The sequence below is a fragment of the Oncorhynchus nerka genome, linkage group LG14 (genome assembly GCF_034236695.1).
Source record: "Oncorhynchus nerka isolate Pitt River linkage group LG14, Oner_Uvic_2.0, whole genome shotgun sequence".
Lineage (NCBI taxonomy): Eukaryota > Metazoa > Chordata > Actinopteri > Salmoniformes > Salmonidae > Oncorhynchus > Oncorhynchus nerka.
In genome coordinates this window covers 2,607,824-2,623,473 of record NC_088409.1, presented here as the reverse complement: position 1 = coordinate 2,623,473, position 15,650 = coordinate 2,607,824, and the positions used below count along the sequence as shown (strand labels likewise).

At 45.0% G+C, this 15,650-nt stretch overlaps 1 protein-coding gene across 1 annotated transcript in view; it reads right to left on the bottom strand.

The window, feature by feature from the left end:
* Positions 1 to 15,314, bottom strand: part of LOC135574930 (uncharacterized protein C18orf19 homolog B-like) — a 16,896-nt gene extending 1,582 nt beyond the window's left edge. The window contains exons 1-4 of the mRNA XM_065027051.1: positions 15,160 to 15,314; positions 14,536 to 14,570; positions 13,904 to 14,378; positions 3 to 126 (exon numbers count right to left, since the gene is read on the bottom strand). Coding sequence (XP_064883123.1) covers positions 3 to 126; positions 13,904 to 14,346 — 567 coding nt within the window. The 5' untranslated portion in view covers positions 14,347 to 14,378; positions 14,536 to 14,570; positions 15,160 to 15,314. The remainder of the gene's footprint in view (positions 1 to 2; positions 127 to 13,903; positions 14,379 to 14,535; positions 14,571 to 15,159) is intronic.
* Positions 15,315 to 15,650: the final 336 nt, after the last annotated feature.

Below are 15,650 nucleotides of genomic sequence, written 5' to 3'. Positions count from 1 at the left end.
GCAGGGAGTATTACCTTGTACATGGCGTAGGCAGTGAGGGCATAGCCGCCAGAAGAGTGATTCAGCAGACCAACGATCTTCTCTGGTAAACCAATGAACTCCAGAAAAGGCACCACATTCACTCCCCTGTGGAATAAACAGGTTAACTCAGGCCAGATACTGTGTCATAAACAATTTTATTTTATTTGTCACATACACATGGTTAGCAGATGTTAATGCGAGTGTAGCGAAATGCTAACTCAGGCCAGATACTGTGTCATATACAGGTTAACTCAGGCCAGATACTGTGTCATATACAGGTTAACTCAGGCCAGATACTGTGTCATATCCAGCGAGGTTAACTCAGGCCAGATACTGTGTCATATCCAGCGAGGTTAACTCAGGCCAGATACTGTGTCATATACAGGTTAACTCAGGCCAGATACTGTGTCATATCCAGGTTAACTCAGGCCAGATACTGTGTAATATACAGGTTAACTCAGGCCAGATACTATACAGGTTAACTCAGGCCAGATACTGTGTCATATCCAGGTTAACTCAGGCCAGATACTATACAGGTTAACTCAGGCCAGATACTGTGTCATATCCAGGTTAACTCAGGCCAGATACTGTGTCATATCCAGGTTAACTCAGGCCAGATACTGTGTCATATACAGGTTAACTCAGGCCAGATACTGTGTCATATACAGGTTAACTCAGGCCAGATACTGTGTCATATACAGGTTAACTCAGGCCAGATACTGTGCCTTCACATGAAACATACACACAGTGGCCAGTTTATTAGGTACACCACCCTGTTCACCAAACCGGGTAGCTTCTATAAAACAGTGAGTCACATGGCCGTGGCAGACAGACATTCTGTTACTGTTAGATTATAATTTCATCTTTAAACATTGTAATGTGGTTAAGCTTTAAAATCTAAATGAAAATGATTACAATTTTTTTTAAAGATACAATTCAACTAGAGTGCCCTTAGATCATGGGAAAAGCACTTGACTGTTTTGTCACAAACGCAGAATACAGGTGTAGACAAGTGTAGCCCTTTACTGTGGAATGCTTCATTACAAGCCCTGAATTAGCACACGGACCCCCTTACTGTGGAATGCTTCAATACAAGCCCTGAATTAGCACACGGTTTCCCCTTACTGTGGAATGCTTAATTACAAGCCCTGAATTAGCACACGGTTTCCCCTTACTGTGGAATGCTTAATTACAAGCCCTGAATTAGCACACGGACCCCCTTACTGTGGAATGCTTCATTACAAGCCCTGAATTAGCACACGGTTTCCCCTTACTGTGGAATGCTTCATTACAAGCCCTGAATTAGCACACGGTTTCCCGCCAGCGGGATCAAATTCAACAACATCCGGTGAAATTGCAGAGCGTCAAATTCAAAATAAGAAATGGTGATATTAAACATGAATGGAAATACAAGTGTCTGACATCATAGATACAAGTGTCTGACATCCTAAATACAAGTGTCTGACATCACAGATACAAGTGTCTGACATCATAGATACAAGTGTCTGACATCATAGATACAAGTGTCTGACATCATAGATACAAGTGTCTGACATCCTAAATACAAGTGTCTGACATCATAGATACAAGTGTCTGACATCATAGATACAAGTGTCTGGCATCATAAATACAAGTGTCTGACATCATAAATACAAGTGTCTGACATCATAGATACAAGTGTCTGACATCATCAATTCAAAAGAATCATTCAAAAGAATCTTTTGTAATCGGACGGCTAATTTGCCAGGATCCCAGTGATCAAATGCAGTGCCGTTTTCCGATAAAAATCCATTTTTTTAAAGCCTAACACACGCAAACGTTTTGTAAAACCGCTTGGTCGTCGGAATTCCGCCTCATTTAACTATCGATGAAACAGTCGATGTAATTACACTGAAACGACGCTTATCCAGTCATGGTTGCTTGGTAATCCTCTGCTGTTAGTAACACAACCAGACTTGACCGTTCTTTTCATGGACGATTGACCCAAAGAAACCGATTTGAAGACACTAAGCAATGACCTCATTGCGCACCAATGATACGAGTGGTGTTTCGTTGATTTTATTGTATTTTGGCCCAATGACCACTGATCGTCTAGAACTCTAGCTCGGCCGATAGCCAATGAGCTGAGGTAAACGGCAAAGCCGTGAATAAATGTTGGAAGACCAGCCTTCGTAGTAAAAAAGGTTCATTCGCCATTAAAGATCTGAGTTGAAGCAGCCCCGCACAAACGCACAGCAATATTTGATAAAGAGCATTTTACAGCACTTTTCATATAAACATTATGGCGACTAAAATCAGGAAAAGCTAAATCAAAGTCTAGGTTTACAGATTTACACCAGACGATAGAAGACATCGATAGGGAAAGTGAGAGAGTTGCGACAGGACCACGAGCCTGTGAGCGAGCACGTCGCTCGCTCACAGACACGACGTGTTTTTGCACGAGGACGACATCGTTTTGGACTGCAAGTTCTTCTCATGCCGAATGCCGTTGTTTTTTATTTGCACATATATAATCAGTAATGAAAAGTGTAAAGTACACATTGGCTAGACTGTGTATTTATATCTAAATGGAATGCAAACAGCACCTCACCATAGTGATTGTGTTCCCTCTACTCTATATAATACACATGTGTTTACTTTACGTGTTGGACAGGGCTCAGACGTGAACGTATTCTAGCTGAATTTCTTTGTTTCACTGACTCCAGCCCCAGTGCCACTGACCCGGCCGGGAGCCCCAGTGCCACTGACTCCGGCCGGGAGAGCCCCACTCCGGGTGCCAGCGCCACTGACCTCGGCTCGGACTCCGGCTGGGAGCCCCCCAGTGCCACTGACTCGGCTGAGCCCCCAGTGCCACTGACTCCGCTGGGAGCCCCCAGTGCCACTGACTCCGGCTGGGAGCCCCCAGTGCCACTGACCCGGCTGGGAGCCCCAGTGCCACTGACCTCGGCTGGAGCCCCCAGTGCCACTGACTCCGGCTGGGAGCCCCCAGTGTCAGGTGGGAGCCAGTGCCACTGACTCTGGCTGGGAGCCCCCAGTGTCCAGGGGTGCCCATCCCCCACGGGAAGCTGGTTCATCCAGCCAGACCCTTGCTGTCTCCGGCTCCACACCTACCCGGCCATCGAGAGGTGTGAAGACACTGACAGAGAAGCGGAGGAGGGAAGTGTGAAACCTGCAGACATGGAGGCAGAGGGGCGTTGGCACACTGTGCAGGACGAGGATGGAGACAGACAGAGGTAGAGGGGCGTTGGCACACTGTGCAGGACGAGGATGTGGAGACAGAGGCAGAGGGGCGTTGGCACACTGTGCAGGACGAGGATGTGGAGACACAGACAGAGGTAGAGGGGCGTTGGCACACTGTGCAGGACGAGGATGTGGAGACACAGACAGAGGTAGAGGGCGTTGGCACACTGTGCAAGACGAGGATGTGGAGACACTGACAGAGGGGCGTTGGCACACTGTGCAGGACGAGGATGTGGAGACACTGACAGAGGTAGAGGGCGTTGGCACACTGTGCAGGACGAGGATGTGGAGACACTGACAGAGGGGCGTTGGCACACTGTGCAGACGAGGATGTGGAGACACAGACAGAGGGGCGTTGGCACACTGTGCAGGGGACGAGGATGTGGAGACTGACAAGAGATAGAGGGGCGTTGGCACACTGTGCAGGACGAGGATGTGGAGACACTGACAAGAGATAGAGGGGCGTTGGCACACTGTGCAGGACGAGGATGTGGAGACACAGACAGAGGCAGAGGGGCGTTGCACACTGTGCAGGACGAGGATGTGGAGACACAGACAGAGGTAGAGGGGCGTTGGCACACTGTGCAGGACGAGGATGTGGAGACACAGACAGAGGTAGAGGGGCGTTGGCACACTGTGCAGGACGAGGATGTGGAGACACAGACAGAGGTAGAGGGGCGTTTGGCACACTGTGCAGGACGAGGATGTGGAGACACAGACAGAGGCAGAGGGGCGTTGACACACTGTGCAGGACGAGGATGTGGAGACAGAGGCAGAGGCGTTGGCACACTGTGCAGGACGAGGATGTGGAGACACAGACAGAGGTAGAGGGGCGTTGGCACACTGTGCAGGACGAGGATGTGGAGACACAGACAGAGGTAGAGGGGCGTTGGCACACTGTGCAGGACGAGGATGTGGAGACACAGACAGAGGTAGAGGGGCGTTGGCACACTGTGCAAGACGAGGATGTGGAGACACTGACAGAGGGGCGTTGGCACACTGTGCAGGACGAGGATGTGGAGACACAGACAGAGGGGCGTTGGCACACTGTGCAGGACGAGGATGTGAGACACTGACAGAGGGGCGTTGGCACACTGTGCAGGACGAGGATGTGGAGACACAGACAGAGGGGCGTTGGCACACTGTGCAGGACGAGGATGTGAGACACAGACAGAGGTAGAGGGGCGTTGGCACACTGTGCAGGGACGAGGATGTGGAGACACAGACAGAGTAGAGGGGCGTTGGCACACTGTGCAGGACGAGGATGTGGAGACACAGACAGAGGTAGAGGCGTTGGCACACTGTGCAGGGCGAGGATGTGGAGACACAGACAGAGGCAGAGGGCGTTGGCACTGTGCAGGACGAGGATGTGGAGACACAGACAGAGGCAGAGGCGTTGGCTCACTGTGCAGGACGAGGATGTGGAGACAGAGGCAGAGGCAGAGGGCGTTGGCTCACTGTGCAGGACGAGGATGTGGAGACACTTCCACCAACATTCAGACCAGAAAGGACCTCCGCTGGACAGGACTGCAAACTACAGCCCCTTCAACTTGGTTTTCAACACATCAGTTATTGATTCCCTGGTGTCTGACACTAACAAGTATTGCATCATTCCCATGGTGAATCACTAGCTACACTATGAAACTACACACTACTGAATCACTCCCAAGGTGAATGACTAGCTACACTATGAAACCACACACTACTGAATCATTCCCAAGGTGAATGACTAGCTACACTATGAAACCACACACTACTGAATCATTCCCAAGGTGAATGACTAGCTACACTATGAAACTACACACTACTGAATCATTCCCAAGGTGAATGACTAGCTACACTATGAAACTACACACTACTGAATCATTCCCAAGGTGAATGACTAGCTACACTATGAAACCACACTACTGAATCATTCCCATGGTGAATGACTAGCTACACTATGAAACTACACACTACTGAATCACTCCCATGGTGAATGACTAGCTACACTATGAAACCACACTACTGAATCATTCCCAAGGTGAATGACTAGCTACACTATGAAACCACACACTACTGAATCATTCCCATGGTGAATGACTAGCTACACTATTGAATCATTCCCAAGGTGAATGACTAGCTACACTATGAAACCACACACTACTGAATCATTCCCAAGGTGAATGACTAGCTACACTATGAAACCACACACTACTGAATCATTCCCAAGGTGAATGACTAGCTACACTATGAAACCCACACACTATTGAATCATTCCCATGGTGAATGACTAGCTACACTATGAAACCACACTACTGAATCACTCCCATGGTGAATGACTAGCTACACTATGAAACTACACTACTGAATCACTCCCAAGGTGAATGACTAGCTACACTATGAATCACTCCCATGGTGAATCACTAGCTACACACTACTGAATCATTCCCATGGTGAATGACTAGCTACACTATGAAACTACACACTACTGAATCACTCCCATGGTGAATGACTAGCTGAATCACTGAAACCACACTACTGAATCATTCCCAAGGTGAATGACTAGCTACACTATGAAACCACACACTACTGAATCATTCCCAAGGTGAATGACTAGCTACACTATGAAACCACACACTATTGAATCATTCCCATGGTGAATGACTAGCTACACTATGAAACCACACTACTGAATCACTCCCATGGTGAATGACTAGCTACACTATGAAACTACACTACTGAATCACTCCCAAGGTGAATGACTAGCTACACTATGAATCACTCCCATGGTGAATCACTAGCTACACACTACTGAATCATTCCCATGGTGAATGACTAGCTACACTATGAAACTACACACTACTGAATCACTCCCATGGTGAATGACTAGCTACACTATGAAACCACACTACTGAATCATTCCCAAGGTGAATGACTAGCTACACTATGAAACCACACACTATTGAATCATTCCCATGGTGAATGACTAGCTACACTATGAAACCACACTACTGAATCACTCCCAAGGTGAATGACTAGCTACACTATGAATCACTCCCATGGTGAATGACTAGCTACACAACTGAATCACTCCATGGTGAATGACTAGCTACACTATGAAACTACACACTATTGAATCATTCCATGGTGAATCACTAGCTACACTATGAAACTACACACTACTGAATCATTCCCATGGTGAATGACTAGCTACACTACTGAATCACTCCCAAGGTGAATGACTAGCTACACTATGAAACTACACTACTGAATCACTCCCCAAGGTGAATGACTAGCTACACTATGAATCACTCCCATGGTGAATCACTAGCTACACTACTGAATCATTCCCATGGTGAATCACTAGCTACACACTACTGAATCACTCCCAAGGTGAATGACTAGCTACACTATGAAACCACACACTACTGAACTCCCAAGGTGAATGACTAGCTACACTATGAATCACTCCCATGGTGAATGACTAGCTACACACTACTGAATCATTCCCATGGTGAATGACTAGCTACACTATGAAACTACACACTACTGAATCATTCCCATGGTGAATGACTAGCTACACTATGAAACTACACACTACTGAATCACTCCCATGGTGAATCACTAGCTACACACTATTGAATCATTCCCATGGTGAATCACTAGCTACACACTACTGAATCATTCCCATGGTGAATCACTAGCTACACACTACTGAATCATTCCCAAGGTGAATGACTAGCTACACACTACTGAATCATTCCCAAGGTGAATGACTAGCTACACTATGAATCACTCCCATGGTGAATGACTAGCTACACACTACTGAATCACTCCCAAGGTGAATGACTAGCTACACTATGAAACTACACTACTGAATCACTCCCAAGGTGAATGACTAGCTACACTATGAATCACTCCCATGGTGAATCACTAGCTACACACTACTGAATCATTCCCATGGTGAATCACTAGCTACACACTACTGAATCACTCCCCAAGGTGAATGACTAGCTACACTATGAAACCACACACTACTGAATCATTCCCAAGGTGAATGACTAGCTACACTATGAAACCACACACTATTGAATCATTCCCATGGTGAATGACTAGCTACACTATGAAACCACACTACTGAATCACTCCCATGGTGAATGACTAGCTACACTATGAAACTACACTACTGAATCACTCCCAAGGTGAATGACTAGCTACACTATGAATCACTCCCATGGTGAATCACTAGCTACACACTACTGAATCATTCCCATGGTGAATGACTAGCTACACTATGAAACTACACACTACTGAATCACTCCCATGGTGAATGACTAGCTACACTATGAAACCACACTACTGAATCATTCCCAAGGTGAATGACTAGCTACACTATGAAACCACACACTATTGAATCATTCCCATGGTGAATGACTAGCTACACTATGAAACCACACTACTGAATCACTCCCAAGGTGAATGACTAGCTACACTATGAATCACTCCCATGGTGAATGACTAGCTACACACTACTGAATCACTCCCATGGTGAATGACTAGCTACACTATGAAACTACACACTATTGAATCATTCCCATGGTGAATCACTAGCTACACTATGAAACTACACACTACTGAATCATTCCCATGGTGAATGACTAGCTACACACTACTGAATCACTCCCAAGGTGAATGACTAGCTACACTATGAAACTACACTACTGAATCACTCCCAAGGTGAATGACTAGCTACACTATGAATCACTCCCATGGTGAATCACTAGCTACACACTACTGAATCATTCCCATGGTGAATCACTAGCTACACACTACTGAATCACTCCCAAGGTGAATGACTAGCTACACTATGAAACCACACACTACTGAATCACTCCCAAGGTGAATGACTAGCTACACTATGAATCACTCCCATGGTGAATGACTAGCTACACACTACTGAATCATTCCCATGGTGAATGACTAGCTACACTATGAAACTACACACTACTGAATCATTCCCATGGTGAATGACTAGCTACACTATGAAACTACACACTACTGAATCACTCCCAAGGTGAATGACTAGCTACACACTATTGAATCATTCCCATGGTGAATCACTAGCTACACACTACTGAATCATTCCCATGGTGAATCACTAGCTACACACTACTGAATCATTCCCAAGGTGAATGACTAGCTACACACTACTGAATCATTCCCAAGGTGAATGACTAGCTACACACTACTGAATCATTCCCAAGGTGAATGACTAGCTACACACTACTGAATCATTCCCAAGGTGAATGACTAGCTACACACTACTGAATCATTCCCAAGGTGAATGACTAGCTACACTATTGAATCATTCCCAAGGTGAATGACTAGCTACACTATGAAACTACACACTACTGAATCACTCCCATGGTGAATGACTAGCTACACTATTGCAGATATGGTGAAAACAATGAGTGGTGAGGCAGAGGCACAGAAACTCACATCAATACCTTTGTCAGATAACACTGTTAAACAAACAATGTATGCTATAGCTAGAGAGGAAACTGACCGACTCCCCAGCTTATGCTCTGAGATATACCGCAGCAGGTAACTTGCATTGTAAACTACACCGAACAAAAATAAACCTGTAAAGTGTCCCATTTTTCATGAGCTGAAATAAAAGATCCCAGAAATGTTCCATACGCACAAAAAAAGCTGATTTCTCAAAAATGTTGTGCTCACATTTGTTGACATCTCTGTTAGTGAGCATTTCTCCTTTACCAAGATAATCCATCCACCTGGACAGGTGTGGCATATAAAGAAGCTGATTAAACAGCATGATCATTACGCAGGTGCACCTTGTGCTGGGGGACAATAAAATGCCACTAAAATGTGCAGTTTTATCTAGGGCTGGGCGATAAGACCAAAATATCATATCATATTTTTACAGTATTTTATGTTTTTGATTAATAAATGTTCTACACTTTATGAGTAGTGACCTTAGGGTGGCAACACATACATTCTACATGATTTCAATGGGTCTTTCTCCATTCTGATTGGTTTATACTGTTCATTCTAAATGATTTCAATGGGTCTTTCTCCATTCTGATTGGTTTATACTGTTCATTCTAAATGATTTCAATGAGTCTTTCTCCATTCTGATTGGTTTATACTGTTCATTCTAAATGATTTCAATGAGTCTTTCTCCATTCTGATTGGTTTATACTGTTCATTCTACATGATTTCAATGGGTCTTTCTCCATTCTGATTGGTTTATACTGTTCATTCTACATGATTTCAATGGGTCTTTCTCCATTCTGATTGGTTTATACTGTTCATTCTACATGATTTCAATGGGTCTTTCTCCATTCTGATTGGTTTATACTGTTCATTCTAAATGATTTCAATGAGTCTTTCTCCATTCTGATTGGTTTATACTGTTCATTCTAAATGATTTCAATGAGTCTTTCTCCATTCTGATTGGTTTATACTGTTCATTCTAAATGATTTCAATGAGTCTTTCTCCATTCTGATTGGTTTATACTGTTCATTCTACATGATTTCAATGGGTCTTTCTCCATTCTGATTGGTTTATACCGTTCAATTCAACTTCAACCTAAAATCATTTTCTGCATTTTCCACAGCATAGTGGTTAGAGTGTTGGGCCAGTAACCGAAAGGTTGCTAGATCGAATCCCCATGCTGATAAGGTAAAAATCTGTTGTTCTGCCCCTGAACAAAATAAACAATTAAAATCTTTGTTGACTTTCTGTGTGATGAGAAGAAAATGTGTCTCCTTGCCTGTAACAGACATATTTGGGAACCTGAACGCAAGCATGCAGGGGGGAGGAATACAAAAACATGCTACAGATTAGTGACCCGATCAGTCGATTCAGAGGAAGTCATTATTATTGGAGAGAGTCTTTCAAAAGAGAACCGTGCCCCCTTCCCTCCGCTGTGCCCGTTTCTATCAGCAAACAGCATCAGGAAGTGTCCCACACCAGGGATGACTGCTCACCTCCAATGCTTGGAAGAGCACCTACTTCCCAATCCGTTTGACTCTGGCTCAGTTGACGTGCCGGTAAGGGAAATCAAACAGCTGATGGAGCGGTCATGTGACCAAAATGCATTTACAGGTCACTACGGAGGAGTTTTGGTTCCTGGCTCAAAGGGGCATAACAATATCCTGCCATCTGAGAAGTAATGCTGCATTCAAAACAACTCGGGAACTGGGAAATCTCCAACTTCCGACTTCAGTGCGTTCAAGACTACTGGGAACTCGGGGGAAAAACTAGCTCCGACTGGGAGAAATCTTTCTTTTTTAAAACGGGCACCTAACTCAGAATTCCACCTCTGGAACTCGGGCCACTTTCTATCACTGACGTCATGATTTCAGCTCATATTTCATTTGTTGGAGTTCCCCGTTGTCTTGAAAGCACCATAAAACTCATGGTACCCTTCGTCAGCTCATCTCTGTGTGAAGCTGGTTTCAGTGCTCTCGTCTTGCATTAAAACCAAATATAGATCCAGGTTGGATGTGACAGCAGAGATGACGTGCACACTGTCGACCACGCCCCCTGACTAGCACACCCATCTCATTAGATGATGCACACTGTCGACCACGCCCCCTGACTAGCACACCCATCTCATTAGATGATGCACACTGTCGACCACGCCCCCTGACTAGCACACCCATCTCATGAGATGATGCACATTATGTCGACCACGCCCCCTGACTAGCACACCCATCTCATTAGTCACACATTATGTCTGGTGATGAGATACATTATGTCAGACTAATTGACTGTCCTAGTCACAGCCCCACATTATGTCAGACTAATTGACTGTCCTAGCCCCACATTATGTCAGACTAATTGACTGTCCTAGCCCCACATTATGTCAGACTAATTGACTGTCCTAGTCCCACATTATGTCAGACTAATTGACTGTCCTAGTCACACATTATGTCAGACTAATTGACTGTCCTAGTCCCACATTATGTCAGACTAATTGACTGTCCTAGCCCCACATTATGTCAGACTAATTGACTGTCCTAGTCACACATTATGTCAGACTAATTGACTGTCACAGTCCCCTATGTCACAGCCCCACATTATGTCAGACTAATTGACTGTCACAGCCCCACATTATGTCAGACTAATTGACTGTCACAGCCCCACATTATGTCAGACTAATTGACTGTCCTACATTAGTCACTAATTGACTGTCCCCACATTATGTCAGACTAATTGACTGTCCTAGTCCCACATTATGTCAGACTAATTGACTGTCCTAGTCCCACATTATGTCAGACTAATTGACTGTCCTAGCCCCACATTATGTCAGACTAATTGACTGTCCAGTCCCACATTATGTCAGACTAATTGACACAGCCCCCATTAGTCACAGACTGTCACAGCCCCACATTATGTCAGACTAATTGACTGTCCTAGTCACAGCCCCACATTATGTCAGACTAATTGACTGTCACAGCCCCACATTATGTCAGACTAATTGACTGTCCTAGCCTACATTATGTCAGACTAATTGACTGTCCTAGACTAATTGACTGTCCTAGTCCCACATTATGTCAGACTAATTGACTGTCCTAGTCCCACATTATGTCAGACTAATTCACTGTCACAGCCCCACATTATGTCAGACTAATTGACTGTCACAGCCCCACATTATGTCAGACTAATTGACTGTCACAGCCCCACATTATGTCAGACTAATTGACTGTCACAGCCCCACATTATGTCAGACTAATTGACTGTCCTAGACTAATTGACTGTCACAGCCCCACATTGTCAGACTAATTGACTGTCACAGCCCCACATTGTCAGACTAATTGACTGTCCTAGCCCCACATTATGTCAGACTAATTGACTGTCACAGTCCCACATTATGTCAGACTAATTGACTGTCACAGCCCCACATTATGTCAGACTAATTGACTGTCACAGACCCACATTATGTCAGACTAATTGACTGTCCTAGACTAATTGACTGTCCTAGCCCCACATTATGTCAGACTAATTGACTGTCACAGCCCTACATTATGTCAGACTAATTGACTGTCCTAGACTAATTGACTGTCACAGCCCCACATTATGTCAGACTAATTGACTGTCCTAGACTAATTGACTGTCCTAGCCCCACATTATGTCAGACTAATTGACTGTCACAGCCCCACATTATGTCAGACTAATTGACTGTCACAGCCCCACATTATGTCAGACTAATTGACTGTCCTAGCCCCACATTATGTCAGACTAATTGACTGTCACAGCCCCACATTATGTCAGACTAATTGACTGTCACAGCCCCACATTATGTCAGACTAATTGACTGTCCTAGTCCCAGCCCCACATTATGTCAGACTAATTGACTGTCCTAGTCCCACATTATGTCAGACTAATTGACTGTCCTAGACTAATTGACTGTCCCAGCCCCACATTATGTCAGACTAATTGACTGTCCTAGCCCCACATTATGTCAGACTAATTGACTGTCATGTCAGACTAATTGACCCACATTATGTCAGACTAATTGACTGTCCTAGCCCCACATTATGTCAGTCCCACTATGTGATTGAGTTGTCAGAAACTAGAATTGACTGACACAGCCCCACATTATGTCAGACTAATTGACTGTCCTAGCCTACATTATGTCAGACTAATTGACTGTCCTAGACTAATTGACTGTCCTAGTCCCACATTATGTCAGACTAATTGACTGTCCTAGCCCCACATTATGTCAGACTAATTGACTGTCCTAGACTAATTGACTGTCCTAGTCCCACATTAAAAGTATGTGATGGTGAGTTAAGAGAATCAGAAACTGTTAGAATGGTTTTCTATTGACTGTCCTAGTCCCACATTATGTCAGACTAATTGACTGTCCTAGTCCCACATTAAAAGTATGTGATGGTGAGTTAAGAGAATCAGAAACTGTTAGAATGGTTTTCTATTGACTGACACAGCCCCAAATAAATAAAAGTTACCTTTGGCTGTTAATTACAGCATTTCTTCTTTCACGTGGTCGTGGTCGCGAGAGTTTTCAGATATAAAAATAGGGTTGAGGGCCCCAAAAAAAAGTTTGGGAACCCTGGTCCTAGGGTTTACTGAGAACGGTGCGAAACGCATCCAGTCAGCAGCAGTCCTGTGGGTGAAAACAGCTCGTTGATGAGCGGTCGAAGGGCAATGGCAACAGCCGTGCACGCTAACAGGCAAAATAACTAGTCACTAGTCCATCCCCGAAGAATTCAGGCTGTTGTAGAGGCAAAGTGGGGTTCGACACAGTACTAGATGGGTGTACCTAATAAACTGGCCCGTGAATGTATCTAGGTAATAGTCTGTACAATGAACACAACAGCAAATGCCATTAACCTCAGGCCAAAAGACCAGTTATGGTACTGCACTTCTAAAATGCCCTATGTATAGCTAAATGACTCATAACAAAAGACCATAGTAATGGAATCCCCAGGGAGAGGAACACCAGACAGGTGGTTTAGGGTTAATGTAGGAATCCCCAGGGAGAGGTACACCAGACAGGTGGTTTAGGGTTAATGTAGGAATCCCCAGGGAGAGGTACACCAGACAGGTGGTTTAGGGTTAATGTAGGAATCCCCAGGGAGATTAGACCAGAGACAGGTGACTTACTGCATAGCAGCGTAGTAGAAGGTCCCGAACCAGACGCTGGAGGTCAGGAGATGGACAGGTATCATCACCTTCCCATACTGCTTGAAGGTCTTCTTGAACCTCTGGACCAGACCAATGGACTTGTCCTGCAGAGGGTCTATCTCTGGAGCCTCCGGTGGGGCCTCCACAGGCAGCTTGGAGGAGTCTGCCCCATAGACGGGCTCTGTTCCAGCCAGGCTGAGGGGATGGCTGGGTGGGTCCTGGTCCTCCGGCCGGAGCTTGGGCTGTTCTACTGCCCTGTTAAAGGCTGAGGTACTGACCCAGCGCTGGCCGGGCCCGGGGGGCAGGCGGCCTACAATACACACCGACACGGCCAGGCGAGCCTCACACACCGACAGGCCCACGACCACAGGCCGCACGTAGGCCATCTGCCGCAATGCACCCTGGGACAGAACACGATGCATCTCCTCCTCCCTGAGACGTTTGACCACAGAGCCTGCAGACAGCACACATCATCATCATCATCGTTTACTAATGACTATCATTTACAACAGGAGTAATCATTTATGTTGATAAGTATATATTAAGTTAGGAACGCTATAAATCAGAGTGAAGAAACGTATCTGATGATAAGACATAATACCAAAACATACCTCCAACTAGAACAGGTCAACCATTAATCCAACACCTGAAATGAAAACGTCCAAATAAAATGACACAACAGACTAATCCAGTAGCCACTACTGTGGGTGATCCTCAGCTAAACAACCAGTTCTGGTTGAACTAAGTTAACTAGCTACACAGCCATATTCGGATATATAGCGAAACAAGGCAAATAAAAAGCTAGCTAGCAAACCAACTATAGTAAGTAGCTAGTCTGCTCGCTAAGTAGCTAGCTAGCCAAGTTTACTATGTGCAAAGGTTAGCTACAGAACTTGCAAAACATCTAGTTATCCTTCTAGAGCTAGCTGGCTAGCTGTCACATACGCAGAGGCTTCTGTGTGGTTGACATTGGGGGAGTCTGGAGGACGACAAAAACTTGCTTCACTTATAAAGCTTCCAGAACAACCCTGTGGAAACACGTGCCAGTTTTAGATGTGGTTAGCTAACGTTAGTTGTCTGGCTGAAGCCTGATTCTGACAGAACGACAACTGGGGTTGTTTTGCTTACTGGCTAAGTTAGCTAGCCCGACACTTGGCAAAGTAGTTGTGTATATATATACATTTTTCGAAGTTGTAAAACTACGTGACGAAGATGACACGTAACGGAATACATACATTGAAATTCAAGAGGTTTTTGATCCTGTCAAAAGTGTTTTCTGTAGTTGTATGAGCCATAAGTACATAGAATGACCGTCCTGTCAGTAGAAGACCTTACAGCAGAGCTCGAGGGGAATCCGCGTGTCCTCGGACAGCGCACGGCATCATGGGATTCGTAGTTTATTTGTCGCGAGATTTGGTGTCTGCAAATTGCGTAAAAAACAGCACTTCCCGATATGCCTAGAACCTTTCGGTCAGAATGACCATTTCTTTTGAAAGAGCTACAAACCTCTAGTCCAGCGGATAGGCACCAAATATACCCAAGATCGTTCCACTTTATGTTGTAAGTGTCCAAGTTGGTACACGAACACTCAAATGTTACCTTTTTTGTGTGTAAATATAGTCATCACATATTCACTGCACTTAGCCTGTAATAACAAATTTACGTCCGTCTTTATGGAACTAACTGCACACCCTCTCTTATATTCAATGTGATGTTTCTCTGTTCC